At 38.4% G+C, this 15,426-nt stretch overlaps 1 protein-coding gene across 1 annotated transcript; it reads left to right on the top strand.

Moving 5' to 3' along the window:
- Positions 1 to 12,699: 12,699 nt before the first annotated feature.
- Positions 12,700 to 15,192, top strand: LOC131559657 (beta-1,3-galactosyltransferase 2-like). Its single transcript, XM_058808073.1, has 2 exons — positions 12,700 to 12,870; positions 14,072 to 15,192. Exon 2 carries the CDS (start codon positions 14,080 to 14,082, stop codon positions 15,190 to 15,192), a length of 1,113 nt encoding a protein of 370 aa, XP_058664056.1. The 5' UTR covers positions 12,700 to 12,870; positions 14,072 to 14,079.
- The last annotated feature ends 234 nt before the right edge of the window (positions 15,193 to 15,426 follow it).

Here is a 15,426-nt window from a genome sequence, read left to right on the forward strand (position 1 = left end):
TTTTTTGGTTCTTTTTTTAGGAAGTGAGAGTCTGATCTTATTATCAGTGTAAAATCCTTGGAGTTAGAGTTGCACAAGTAAGGAAATGGGGTGTGAGCAGTGAGTATTGGCTTTGAACAATTGGGTTGATTACAGGGTTGTGCTCTCCCTGCTCTGATGTCATTGTAATGAGGTATTGAGACAAACGTGGGTTTTGCTAAGGTACTGATGAGTATGGAGTTGTTTTGCACCTTTTCCCAAACGTATCTTGTTTTTTTCTTGTTTAAGGCAGTGTGCTGCCTGTGTTTTTGCCCAGTCTCCCATGGTTTCTGCTAAGTGCACTAATTCTTTTATTCATTCCAGCATTCTCATTTGTTATCCTTGAACTGGCAAGGCACCTTCACCTGCCGAGGAAGCAGGTCCTGTAGAGATAATGTGGCCTTGAAAGGAGAGTTGATTGTCAGCCATTTCTTTACATAAGTAGGTGTGTATGGGTGAGGAAATAGTTCATCATTTCCAATACAAGTTCAGAAGTGTTTGAAGTAGACAAAATATGATCATTAAATATGATGGAAATATTCCGTATTTATTGCTGATATCTATGATCACACTCAGCCCTTTTTATTAATCTGTTGCTCTATTCTTAGATTTGGAGTTTACAGATCCTCTTTACTTGGGGCCCAAAGTCCCCTGTAACCTATAGGATCAGTGCTGATTTTGTGTTGTGTAATTGATGGCAATCATCATACAGTGCTGGTTTTGCTCTCTGCTTCAGAACTTTTAAAACTGGAAAATAATATAATATTCAGCAATTCATGATACTTTGAAGAGACCATTTATATCACCAGGTTTAAAGATTCATGACTTGATTCTATAAATCACACTAAAAAGATCAGTTCACCAAGTCAGCCCTTGTGAAATGTCCTTTGAACTGAGAATAAAGGGTTAGAAAAATAAAACCTTCATGACCTCACAAAGAAAAAAATGAACTAATATCAGTTCTGTGCCTACAGCTCTACTGTCCCTTCATACCTGGGAAGTTGTACAGCTGCCTCTGTCAGCACTTTTCCATCTGGGCCCCATTATTGCTCACACTAATTCACCTGTGAGCTGAATACTCATGAGCACAGTGGTACAGCACTGCTCTGCTGCAAAGACAGAAACTTTTTCAAATCTGTTTGTCCAGCTTCTTAATAATATTCAAATATGTATTAGCTTTTTTCAAACTTTGTGAAATTTCACTGAAATAATTCACTCTTTGATTCATCTAGATGCTGCTAAGAATTTGGTAAAATAGAGAAAGAAAATCATCCCAGATAAATGCAATGTCAGAGAGTGACCAGGAAATTACAAAAAAAAAAAAAAATTAGATTGAAGTCGAAAGTTCTGGAGCATAAACTATGTTGTGGGCACAGCCCTTTTCTCAAGACAAGAAACACATCCTATAAAGTAAGAATAATATGAAAGTCATTAAAATAACATAGTCCCATGAAAAAAGAATTAAATACCATTTGACTGAATCTAAAAAAGGCTGCAGCTAAGAAGATGAAGCAGAGTTTGTATAAGGCAAATCTCCATAGAGCTAGAAGATCTAGCCAAGATGCAGCTTCATAATGAAGTGGGACTTTGGAAAGGGAAGGAATAGTAGGCAGCCAGCTGAACTCTTTCACTCAGACTCACTTTCTCCCACAACATCAAAAGCTTGGTATGATTAAAGAAAATGACAGCTGAAGTTTGGCTTTCAACAATGTGCAAAAAGAGGACATGTATGAAGTTGTCTGAATTAATTCCTGCTGTGCTGTTTGAAACCTTTTACACAGCCTTGGACTTCCCTCTGCCCTCTATAAAGGTAAATTGGGAATGGTTTTTTATGATCTCCATTAATGAAAGACACAACCCCTCATACACCTGTTTGCCTCCCTTCCAGGATGGTACTTGAATCATGCTGTCTGCCCTGCAGCTACAAAATACTGCTCAGAAAAATGCAGAGGAGATCAGCCCACGGCAAGGTAGTCATGGACTTGAATTTTCTTTCTCTCCCCTCTCCTGCCTCATCACTCCTTGTGGCTTACCCCAAACCTGTGTTGCTGTTCTTTGGGCATTGCCTGTGTGACAACAGCTCAGATATAAAACACTGTTTTCAGCCTCCTCTTGGCTGCTTCATCAATTAATTAATTATTATATTATTCATATTATGTCGATGCTGTTACAGCAGTCATTGATGTTATTATATAGATTATTTCAAACATGTATTTTTTCTTTTCCGAACTTGAGCAATAGAGACAAATCCAGATAAGGAATGATGTCAAGAAGGCCTCTCTAAAGACAGAGGAGGCCCTCTTGACATCATTCCTTATCTGTAACCCCCTGCTGACCCCCAGCACACTTAAGCCTGTACAGAACAAATAACAGCATAATGCTGACCATTGTCCCCACAGCAAGGGAAAAATAAACAGCAGCAGCAAAACCTCAAACCCAGCCACCTACTGTGAATCCAAGTGAAACTGTTTTGGAACAAATGATCCCTCTGTCCTTAGGTGTTTGGAGAGGGATGCCTTTGATATATAGCACTGATAAGAGGCTTATTCCATTAAGCTACAGTGATTCTCACTTTCATGCATCATTTGACAGAGAAAATGAGAATTTGCAGAAGTAATAGCTAATGTAAAGTATATCATGTTGCAGTGCAGTTAGACAGGTAGGAATAAAGTCTATGTATTATTTCATAGAGTGGTTTGCACATTTTATTGTATGTGCACAGAAGAGATCCTATAGGGTTGTTTTTTGTTCCATACCAAACTTAAAACTGCTAAGAACATTGGGTTTGGATCAGGATGTATCCTCTTAAGAGAGGGTATGGTTTCTGTTTCACATAAATATTCTTACACAAGTCACAAAGGTTAAATTAAAACTGGATGAAGAAAAGGAAAGCTGGAAACAGAAGCATGAGGAAAATGAAATGGTAGTTGACTTAAATAACAGCTTCACATAGTTCCACACCCTACCTTACATCTTCTGACACACACAGGCACCACCCTAAAGCTGAAGGAATGCTTCTGTGACATTTTTTAGGGCTATTTCCAAAGCTTCTCCAACTGGTTCTCACACTGCTAGCTGAAGTTCACCCTGAAGAGGGATTTCTTTTCCATACATTTCTGCTTATGGGAGGATGGCATTGCAAATATCAAGGAAGTGCATTTTAATTCATGCCTTTGATTCCCAAGAACAGACTGGCAATGGTTAAATCATTTGTTGCACAGTGAATTGTGAAAGTCACTTGCAGTGACAAAATATATCACAGCCTATTAGAATTTCCAAGATTTTTGGACACATCACAAGCTCTAAGGTGGTGGGTATTTTATTTCTGCTGCCTTTTAGTGCATCCATAACTTGATGGCCCTTGTGAGCAGTAATATGAATTGTCTAGCAGAAGAACCATTTACTATTATTTACAAAATGGTTTCTACAAGGAGATAAAGTGACTGTGGCAGCCTCTGTAAGGAAGGAAATCATAAGCACTGTTTTAAATTGTAGTATTTGCATATTTTTGCATAAGAAATTAGGGGGGTGATGTAAGGAATTTGATGATTTCCCACACTTCAGAACAAGATACGAAAGAAAGGAGGGACAAAAGCTGAATTCCAACACACCATGGTATTAAAGGAAGGAAATTTAGCTTAAGGAAAGTTAGTTTTTCATGAACACACCTCAAGTATTTTTACTAATGCTGAGAGTTTCCTGGAAACTTCTCCTATATTAAGAATGTTTCAGCTGCACCAAAAACCAATCAAAACCTTTTAAATTTATTTGAAAATTGATGGTTTTCCCCACTGCAGCCCTTAAGCAGAAGATATCAAGGAGAAAAGAGTAGAAGTGTGTGTGTATTGGTTCAGTAAGTGAAGCAGTATCCTGGGATGTGTGAAACCCAGGTTCATTTCCCTGGTCAGTGTGGTTTGATGGGAAAAGTTCTTTTCTAAGCCCATGGACATAGCACCAAAACAGGTGAATTAAGGGACTCTGCTACATGCCAGGCAAAGTGAACAGCCAGCTTGTAAAAGGGACATGCATTTTTTTATCAAAATTTAGTTAGAAACTTTCAATTGATTTTTATTTTGCCATAGGTAGAACAATAGAATACTTTATTACTTCCATAAGGTTTTCTTTACTTCAATCCTAACCATAAAAGTTTATATTAAAATATTGTCAGATTTTCCAAAGGTCTTGCTGCTGTGTTTATAGTGACCTGCTTATCTCTGAATTTAGCACAGATTAGTGTTGTTACAGCTCTCAATGCTCTGTTCTCCTTCCTCATACCACACAATTGTATTTCAGTCATGCAAAGGCTGAAAATACCTCATTGCTTTAACAGTAAGGAAGAAATTTGCAAGTGGTCACAGAGTTCTAGACTTGCAGCCTTTGCTTTTTTACATCACTTGATCCTCTGAGGACAGCAGGGAGCAGTTGCTCTTTCTTCCTTTGGAATCTTCGGTTATGAGAGAAATACCCAACAAAGAGCGAAATCTGAGAACTGGGAAGGTCTGTGCAGCATCACTAATTTTGCTTTCCACTGCTTTCTTTGCTGAGTGTGGCTTCTCTTTTTCTGCTACTTCCATGTTATGACAAATAACTCCTACATTTCAAAACTATGGAAACTATGGTTCTTACTATATGTGACAGTGATCTGCAGTACAAAACTGATTTATAGACCATGTAAACAAAATAGAGGAGCTCAGGGTGTGGTAGAAAATGGAAGAACATTAGAACTCAGGAAAAAAAATATGCATGTCTAAATGCTTCTTTCTGTACTTGCCTTGAGGCAATTTTTAACTGCATTTATTTTCAGCTACTACATTACTTGGTGTAGCAGAAACCACTAAGAGAAATAGAGAGAGCATAACTGAAGAATAATGCAAGTCATCAAAATAGTTACAGGTTTTTACCACTTTGTGTACTAATTTTAGAACATTGCAGACATCATTGCTTTCCTAGGCCAGCCATATGCATCAAATATGCTGTAATCAATTTTTCATAACTTCCAATTCTGTTGCTCACATAACTTCCTAGTAGCCATCATAATCTTGTCTTTAAAACATAGCAGTATAATCCAGAACCATGAGGAAAATATTCTGAGTCTTTGATAAGGAAGTAACAGTTTAGCTTCCTGTTTGGAAGCTAAATATTTTTAGCGGCTGATGTGATCTTTTTTTACAGTGTTTGAGAAAACTGTAGATTAAACCCTCTCCATTGTTCACAAATGATGTGAACTAACCATGCTTGTAGAAACAAGTTCTCACAACTCCTCTGATGTGAATTCCAACCCAGTCAAGAGGATCGGACAAAACTGTGCTAGGGTCCTACTGCAGTGTAAATCCATGACATAAGGAAGAGAGTATCTTATTCTTCATTTCAGAATGCAGCCTGAGAGGTGACCAAAGAACTGAAAGGTACCTCCTTATGGTAAGTACAATGGACTGACTGCAGTGTCTTGATTAAGGTTCACTCTATTCCTGTGCTCTCCTTAATGACCAGGAAAGTACACTTTCTGCAAGCTTTGTAAAAGGGATTTTGAAAAGTGAGTTTTCAAACTCAGGAACTCTGTCCACAGGAAGTGAATCTTCTTTTGAACCAAAAATACATATGAAATAATTTCAGTGCAATCAGCTCAGTCATCACAATCCATTGTTTAATATGGAAGACACGTGCATTTTCTCTTGGCACAGTTTATGCATAAATTCATTCTGAACTGATGAAATTTATTGGTAAATACTACAATTTACTTACTTGTTTCTGCTTTTGATGTTTTAAGTACTCAAAAGTATGTACTGTAAAGACTGCATGATACATTCTAAGAATTTGTAGCTACTTTTTTAAAGACTGCTGACATAAAAGTGATGTTTGTTTAGGTACCAGACTAAAATGACAATTTAAATATCATTTTTCTACAGTAATATAAAAAAATCTTTTATTTTATTACAGTGAAGTATTTTCAGAGGAATCTGTTGTAGGAAATAATGATTTGGCTGTCATGGACAATAAGAAGGCAAACTCAGATGCTGTAAACCAGACATTCTTCCAATAAAGCTGAACTGGTACTTGCAGCTGGTTTTATGGAGACTGATAACATGGATTTTATGACTGATCCGTAACGTGAGCTGGGTACTGGCCAGTGACAAAGGGAATATCCTCACGGTCCACTGCTGTTATCAGTGATGTTACAGCACCATCTACAGGCCCAGCCAAGACTGAGGCCCGATAAAGGAATGCCAGTTACACCCACACAATAATTATTAGTTCCTCTTTGAACTAATGCATACAAATACTTTAAACCAGTTATGTATAACCGAAGTAGAGCCTCTCATCCCAATGAAAACTCCTCTGTCTACTGTGTAACCTGAACATTTGTGGGAGTGCCAGGAAAGTGAGTCCTGTTTGTATTCATCCTTCAGTCCAGTATGATTCATATGATCATTTCAGTACATGCTTATTTTTAACCTAATGTGGGATTTAAGACATGATACAAAACCTTATTTCCCCTTGTAATTCAAAGTCATAATATGAGAAAAATCTTCCTTCCCAGAATTTCTTTTTAAAAAATCAGCTCAGAAAGTATTTGGGGTTTAAGAATACTTGTAAGAAGTTCCTGTTTTGAAGTACCTTTTGCATACCAAAATTTTGCCCTTTTATGACCCATTTTGCTGAAAGCTGTCCAAATGAGACAGTGCAACTACCTGCCCGTGGCAAATATATGACAACTTGCTAAATATCTCCTAAATTAATCCTTCTTGACTGTCAGGACTGAGAATAAATCCCTGGGGGTCCAGCAGATAGGTGAAGTATTTGTCAGGAAGAGTATAGTTTAGATATTCTCACTCAGGGAAGTAAAAGTGATTTTAAATTTTATTTAGCCCTGCTCTTTGCGTCTTCTCATTATTTTAGGAATGAAATGTGATGATGTGGTTTTGAAACAGTTATGCCAGAAGACCAGACACCTTTGCACCTGGATTTGCAGATGTCTTTGGCCAAGTTAGATGATGAGAGATAAGTGGATCGCTATGCTAGTATTTCTTTGGAATAGTCTAAAAATGAGGATTTAATCTGTGTGGAATTCATGGCATATTTTCCTCAGTAAGATATAATTCTTTACGTATTTTTCATTACAAGCCCTGAATGAAGATGATTTCCCCCCTCATTTATGGCAGCTTATCTTTAAAGGTTTAGAAAAGAAGCACAAACCTAAAAATACAGATGGTGAAAGCTGTGCCTGGATCAGGTACTCTCAGCAAGCCTGGGAGCTCCAGTGGTCAGCATCACCTTGTGTGTCCTTGTGTAGCTTTAGATAGTGAAATTATTTACCAAATACAGCAGCACATGGACTGGAATTGAGATGTACACAGTTACAGCTGAAAGTCTCAGCTAATCTCCAGTCTGTCCTCACAGCACCCAAAAATCCAGTGGTGCCTGTGTTTCTCAGGGTCTCTGTGTAGTGCCTCTGCCCATGCTCACAGCAGCTGCTGTGTGGGAAAGGCAGCCAGCTTCTCCCCATCTCCCCTAATCTCACCTCTGAGTCACAAGGTGACATTTTGATTTCATCTCTGGAGAGCTGAGGAGCATTCATTGCTCATGCCTGATGTGTAAGAGTGACATTCAAATATGTGGCAGCACCCACAGGAGATGAAGGCAGCACTCCATCCAGGAGAGGACAGGGCTGGTTCAGTGCCTCTCCCAGCCAAGGGGGTTCTGCTTTTCCTGGTCCTGTGTTCTGGCATCCTGTGGTGAGTCCATGCCCTGAAGAACATGGGGAACACACATGGTCCCACTGGTGCAGGAACGTTCCCAGCCCCTGCAGGGAATGAGCCCCTTGAATCTGCCCCAGCGGCAGATGAACAGAAACACTCAGGACTTCCCATGTGCACATCCCCCTGTGCAGACAAAGCTAGAAGCTTGTGTTCTAGCAAATAGTGAAGCTTTATAAATGTCATTTTCAGCTGAATTAAATTACAGAAGTTCATGATTAACCAAGAGATGAGGCAAGAAAGACTTCAGCATCCTGCAGCTTTTATAGGACTCCACATAAGGCATTAGGAGACACTAATCCTGCAGATGAGTTGTTTATGAACTAGCCACACATAAACATCCATAATTAAATTTATGTTAATTTTTGTTGTAACTGATCTAAGTAACTCCTTATTGTCAGAACTTTTAATTATAAAATATAAATTAGCTAAACATCTCTAATACAAATAGCTATTCTAATTTATTCCAATTCCAATAAAAACCTAGCCGAGTACTAAAGTTAATAAAGAAAAGAGATGCAGTTCTTGTTCTAGTGCCCATGATAAATTTAGTTAAGAATCCAGACACAGCTGCAGCAAACAAATATTGAATCTTATGTTTCCAACCTCTGTCTAAGCTACCTTTTCTTTGTTTGTGTTAAATATAAACTCTCTCCTTGCTGATTCCAAATCTTGAACTGATTTTTTTCACACTGCCCTATCTACAGGCTAATAACAGTTAATTACAGTAAAGATAAGTGAGATAGCAAATTGCTGTAGTATAATTAGATTATTCTCTGTACTATGCTCCCAAGCACATAGTTATATATGTACTAAATAACTACTGTTAATAGCTATAGATAGTTTATCGTTCACATGGATACTGAGTGATCAGGTCAGTTAACAGGATAGAGGGTGGAGTTTTGCTCTAGCTCTTTCAAGCTGGAAAAGCAAATTGTGTGGTGAATTACTTCTGTTACTCAATTCCTTTCCACAACCATGTGGCCCAACACCTGCTAGTTACCTGTCTTTATTTCTGCAGTAAATAGCTGTTCTGTTTTGAGTATGTTTTTATGGCCCTGAAATAGAAGTATAGAGAAATGTAGATATGGGATGATAACCAAGGAAAAGTGTGACCAATTGCTAATTACTCACTGCAATGAGAATAGCTGCACAGTTGGCAGTGCATAAAGCTGGATTCAGTCATAGTCACTTAGTCAAAGAACACAAGGAGGACATACTCAATGTCAACACAGCATGTGTAATAAAATCAGGCTTCATGTGCAACTGAGAACCTAGAAAGAAAAAGTGTTGTCTTGCCAAACATGTGGAAATTATCACTGCTGGGTTCTTGGGTAGCAAAGGCACTGCCATCAACAGCAGGATGTTCTTTCTGGTAGAGACTGTGGGGCACTGGCAGTTTGCCACAGACCCCTCTCCTTGTCCATCTCCTTGAGAAAAGCTGGTGCCACTGACTCAGAAGGGGCATGGAAGAAGGTGAATGTGACATGAGAGAAGAGAGGGAGGTACCAGGGACTGCATGCAGAACTATTTTCCTTTCTTCACTCCCACCTTTGCTGATTAAAAATTAAACTAGTAGCTGTTTTCTGATAGGACAATTTTGTTAGACTAACAATAAATTCTTGGCTTCTTGCAGACAGTGTGCTTCCCTTTTGTCCCATGACAAGCTCTGTTGCACTTCACTTCCATAAAAGCAGAGAGGGAATTGTGCTGTTTATGTCTGATTAATTATACGGCAGCCATATTTCTGTATGTACTTTAAGAAAAAATTATATAGCAGATAACTAGGGACAAGCAAATTCTAGGATAGCTGTTGCTGTTCACTTCTCTTTGGAGACTATTTTTAAATCCAATGTGCACTTATGCAAAGAAAAAAAGAACCTAAAATTCTTCTTCCGGTTTTCACATATTTGTTTTTTTTTAAAAAAAAAAGTATTAATACTCCAATGGGGGGGGAAAAAAGGTGCTATTCCTCTATAAAATTAGCATTTTGATGAGATTGCTTCAGTCTATGTGTAATTCAAATCACAAAAGGACATATACAAAGATTTTACACTACCCTAGCAGAAAAATACTTTATGCATTTCTTAAATTAATTCCATATGCTCCTTAAATATGTGCAATTGTTATTAATATACTTCAGTGCTTTATGCAAAGTGCTTGATTCTCTTCACAGTTAATTAAGCCCTCTGCTGTTCAAATTGCTGTAATCATTGTAACAGGCAGTGGTTTTAAGGATCACGGCCCATGTCTTTGACTCATAACAATCTTATTTTAAACTTTGAAAAACTGAGGTCTTTCCAAGAATACATATCAAGATAATTTTATTTCCTCACTCTCTCTTGTCTCCAGCACGGATCCATGTCACACCTCAGCAGCACATGTTTAGGTGAGTTTCTGCGTGTAACCACAGAAGGGTCGCCTGGTTTCTCTGGGAAGCCAAATGGTGCAGGTAAGAGGGAGCACAAGCAGCTCTCTGCTCCTTGTGTGGTTTCAAGACAGCTTTTTTCCACCCATAACCCAATAACAAAATAGCACAGACAGAAAATGCAACATCTCTGATGCTTCTCTTTGGAACCACTGAGATCAAGTGCCACTGCGATGCCCAACTTCATCCCCCAAATACTGAGGCACGGGGGATTGAAATTCAACAGAGGATTCAGAAAAGAGGGGTGGAACAGTTACAGGTTCATCTCACAGACTCCAGGGCTGTCCCTGGGAGCCCCTAGACAGCCTGCAGGAGGTGGGGCCAGGGCTTTGCACGGCGTGCTCTTCCCAAAGGAACGGTGAGCCTGTGCTGAGCCAAAGGGCTGCGGAACACTGGCAGAGCTCCTCTCCAGGAGTCACTGCCTTCGGTCCAGGTGGGTGCATCTCCTGCTCCTCCCCACTGCCCATCTCCTGCTCTTCCCCCACTCCCCACCTCCTGCACCTCCCCACTCCCCAGCTTAGTCTTTTTTGGACATTTCACCTAAAAGCTGGCTTAACTAAGCCAAGGCCAAGTAGCAGAGATGCTGTGATTTGTTTGCCAGCTGGCAGTTTGGGATTAAATCAGCCCTACCTCATGCTTTCTGGCAGCCTTGAAACACACCTAGCATTTCCTCAAAAGATTACTTAGAAATTTGCCATTTGTGGGAGCACCTTCAATGGCCTGCACTTCAGCTCCTTACTTCAAGAATTTGGGAAAATATCAAAGCATTGCTACGATGGGAGTGGTTGGTATTCTCAATTTTATGTCCTTCCAAAATCTGTGATGGGACAGGGTAGAATTAGAACATTGTGAGGTAGATTTTCACTCATGAGCTCTCAAATATATCTTTTCTAATAAAGGCAAAGATAACATAAACAGGAGTGACAAGAAAACAGTACCATATTAATTTTACCTTTTTTCCCTATGCCTTTCCTGTTTTCTCTACTCCTTTTCAGTCATCTTCTTCCTTTTTTTTATTTTAATAAGGCCTAATTATGGGGAGGAGGGGGAGTTTAGCACATATGAAGTAATTTTAAAATCTGAATGTAGTTAAATGTGTGTGGATCTGAATAATCAGTGTATTCCAAGGCAACCTAATATGCATTGCATTTTGCTACACAATTGGTTTTAGAAAAATAATTTTCATAATTACAACTGGTTTGGTTTAATGGTATGGGTAATTATTGTGGGTAAACATTTATTTCTAAAGTATTTTTCTTTTTTCTGTAAAAAAATTTAGTAGAAAAGTCATATTGTATTTTGAGAGCTTCTTGGCATTTTAAAAAGCCATAACCAAGATTAACGATAACTAATTTTGAAGAGATAGATACTCTTTCTCTTTAGCAGCATGGATTTTCTACTAATCTTGTAATAACTCAATCAAATTTAAACAATAAATATTCTAGCTACCTCTTAGAAAAGTCTTCTCTGAAGTTTCTGTTCTTTCCACAGTGGAACTAGGACTTCATCTAATAGAATTGCACTGTCAAAATAAACAAGTCAAACTCTTTGACAAAATATTTTTAGCTTCTTCAAGAAAACTGCAGTACAGAAGTACACTTAGAACATTGAAAATTATCTTCTGCTCTTTTATTTTGACATGCTGCAATTCTTATATTTCAAATAACAGTAAAGCAGTTAATTGGAACAGAAATGCCTCTCGACTTCTGATGTCATAGTGACCATATTCTTTCTTACATTACTTTGTTTTTAGATCCTGGATGTTTAATATTTTATGATGCCAAAACATACTGTTTCTAAACAGCTAAAAACATAAGAAAGATTGCTAGAGCTATGCTATTGCTTGCTGTGTTCTTAATGTTTTGTAGATGTGTGGTACATGTGAGCTGCATTAAACTACTGACCAGTTTATCACAGTTTATTCCCCACACACATTTATTTGTGCCCTTTTTCTCTCAACCTCCAGCAGCTGGATATTCCTTGCAGGTACTGTGGCCCTTGGAGAGCTCTCACTGGAGCAGATTTGTTTGAACAGGAGGAGGAATAGGGAGGGACCTTGACCCCCAACCCTGTTCTGCTGCTGAAGGGGCAGGAAAAGAAGTTGAGTTGAGCCCAGCAAAAGATGGGGAGGAGGAGCTATTGGGTTTTATTTTTGTTTCTGTTTCTCACTATCCAAATGTATTTTAAATAGCAATACATTTAAAGTCATCTTGGCCAGCTTTGTTCTGTCCTAGATGGTGTCCGCTAAGTGATCTTCCTGCCCCTTATCCTGGCCCATGAACTCTTTCATCCTATTTTCACCCCTTGTCCTTCTGAGGGGAAGTGGGGTGAGCATGTTGGGTGAGTGTTTGGATGCTGGCCAAAGGTTATCCAGCATACAATATTTACATTTCTATTAAAAAAGATCTATTTTACTCAGATTAAATTATAGTTGAGCATAAATTGATTTTTTACTTTGCATTTCTGTTGCATATTCTAAAATTATTAAATCTCTTTTTATAGGCTGTCTCTTCATTTCTACAAGTGACAGTATTTTTAAACTTATCAAATAGAAAGATGAATGTCCTGCTGCATTTTCCTTTGTGTTGATACACAATTCCTCTGGAAAAGACTTTAAACAGCAAGTCAAGGACCTTTGAGCTTGTCCCCTGATTCTCCATGGGAACAGAGGTAGGATCTCTGATTATTTCAGTCCTCCTAAACCTGTAATTTCTTTGTGGACCAGCAACAAACTACTAAAGAATCTACCAAAAAAACCCACATGGTTGTATGACTGGGATGAATCTACAGTTTCAAAGATGATGGTAAAAACTGTTTTAATTTTGCTGTTTGATTGTGAGCTACACATTGCATCTGTTAAAAAGTTTTGGTACAAAAAAATCTGAAAAAAACATGATTTACTATACTTTTTCATGTCCATTTCAAATACATGTAGAGACCAGAAAAGCACTTAAACACAGTTAACTTGCCCTTCTCTCCAGGTGGCATTCTTGGGTGTAAGCAGCTCCCTTGGGTGTGAGGGATACATGTGATTATATTCTTCTCCCTGTAAACTGTGGAGCATCTCCAAGGCTTACATAATTTTTTGTATTGTTTCATTGAAGGAACCCAAAATTTCAAATTGGCCATTATGGAAATCACAAAGAACTACCCAAAGTTCTGAATGTGCACCGATCCAATATTTATAATTTACCTGTCTGCAGTCTGGGAGGATGGGATCCCTCAGCTGAAGCCAATTGAAATGTATGGATCTAGATTAAGACAGTTGTTTCAGGCATTCTTTACGGAGATAGTTGCTGGCAGGGGGCAATTCATCTCCAAATCTGTCTGCATTAATGTGTTATAGAGCCCAGACAATCACTTTCAGCCATGCTTTAAATTTTTGATTTATCATAATAGCCTCCAATGCTATAAATCCATAATCAATCATAATATTTCATTAACTCTGGATGATTCAATTATGTGATAACTTTCTGTAAAGCCTACAGGAACTTAAAATGTCTTTATATTTTACAATTATTTCAATATTTAATATAGATCTGAATAATTTCTGTTCTATCTGATGAAATTATTACTTTTAATAGTGTATTTATTTAGTTTCATTTATTTCTTATTGTTTCTATCATACTATATTTCTCTTAGGAAGAAAAGCCTGAAAATTTAATACAGAAATTTTAATTTTTTTTGTCTTTGATAAAAAGTTTTGCAATTTATTCTAAAATGAAATAATGTTTCATTTTAATAATAAGAAACTGAAAGGAATCCTGAGGAATTAGAAGCCTGAAGGTGGGTTTTATCTTTGTGTCACGGAGGAAAACAATTAGCTGCTATTCTAACAAAATATCTGCACTTATTGTGCATCCTGTCACAGCTACCAACATGAGCTGTTGGAGTGGGTTCTTCCGTCCCATGGAATGCATCAAGAGAAGTCTTTTCCTGGTTTTCACCATCTCTTTTACAATATATTTGATTTCCTATTTTTATACTTCTCCTCACCTTGCTGCTCGACCTAAAAGTAATGATCTTCACATGGAAAGTGAAAAGAGTTTATTTAGAAAATTATCTATAAATTTCAAACAAATCTTAGGGAAACAAAACGGAGAACTACCACCTGAAAATGAGAAATCTGGGAATAAAGCCACGCCCACTCCAACACAGCTATTTGCATTCATTATTAACGAAGAAGAGAAGTGTAAAGATAGAACACCTTTCTTGGTATTGCTGATATCAACAACAGCAGCCGAGCTGCAGCACAGAAAAGCCATCCGGGAGAGCTGGGCGAGCGAAGCCGCGGTTCCCGGCGCGGACATTGTTCGGCTGTTCACGCTGGGCAGCGACCCCAGGGGTGACAAAGGGGACGTTCTGCTGAGAGAAAGTGAGCAATATCATGACATCATCCAGCAGGACTTCCTGGACACTTACAACAACTTAACTCTTAAAACTCTGATGGGCATGAGCTGGGTGGCCACCTACTGCAGTGGCACGAGGTTTGCTATGAAGACAGACAGTGATGTTTTTGTCAACACGATGCATTTAATTGAAAAGCTCCTCAGGCCTCTCCCGCCTCCCACACAGAATTATTTCACAGGCCATTTAATGACAGGGCACAGGCCTATTCAGAATAAAGCCAGTAAATGGTACCTATCAGAAGAAGAATTCCCAGAAAACAAATACCACCCTTTCTGTTCAGGAACTGGCTACGTGTTTTCTGGAGACCTGGCTGCAAAAATTGTAGATGCTTCTTTAATGATTAAATTTATACATTTGGAAGATGTTTACATAGGGTTTTGTCTTAATGCAAAGGGAGTAGAAATAGCACCATCTCCTAAATCGCTGTTTAACATACACAAGGTTCCATTTTCTCCTTGTGTGTACAATGAGTTAATTACATCTCATCACATTGAGCCACATGAGCACATACTCTATTGGGAAACACTGCAAGAGAAGAAACACACATGTCAGGAAAGAAAGGTCCATCCTGGAGCATCCTAGGAACTTGCTTTGACAATGGGCAAAGCAGCAGATGTTTTCTTAGTAGCAACAGCACACCTGTGTAATGATAACTTTCAAGGTCCACGGACATCCTGAATCAGGTGCCTAGGTTTTGTATTAGGTTGAATTCAAATGATTTTTCCTCCATAAAGAAGCCTTTCTCTGTTGAGTGAATTCTGATTTACCTTATTTAGTTTTGGATGAAGCATCAATTAATTTTTAAAGCCAGCAAGA

This window comes from Ammospiza caudacuta, chromosome 7 (genome assembly GCF_027887145.1).
Source record: "Ammospiza caudacuta isolate bAmmCau1 chromosome 7, bAmmCau1.pri, whole genome shotgun sequence".
Lineage (NCBI taxonomy): Eukaryota > Metazoa > Chordata > Aves > Passeriformes > Passerellidae > Ammospiza > Ammospiza caudacuta.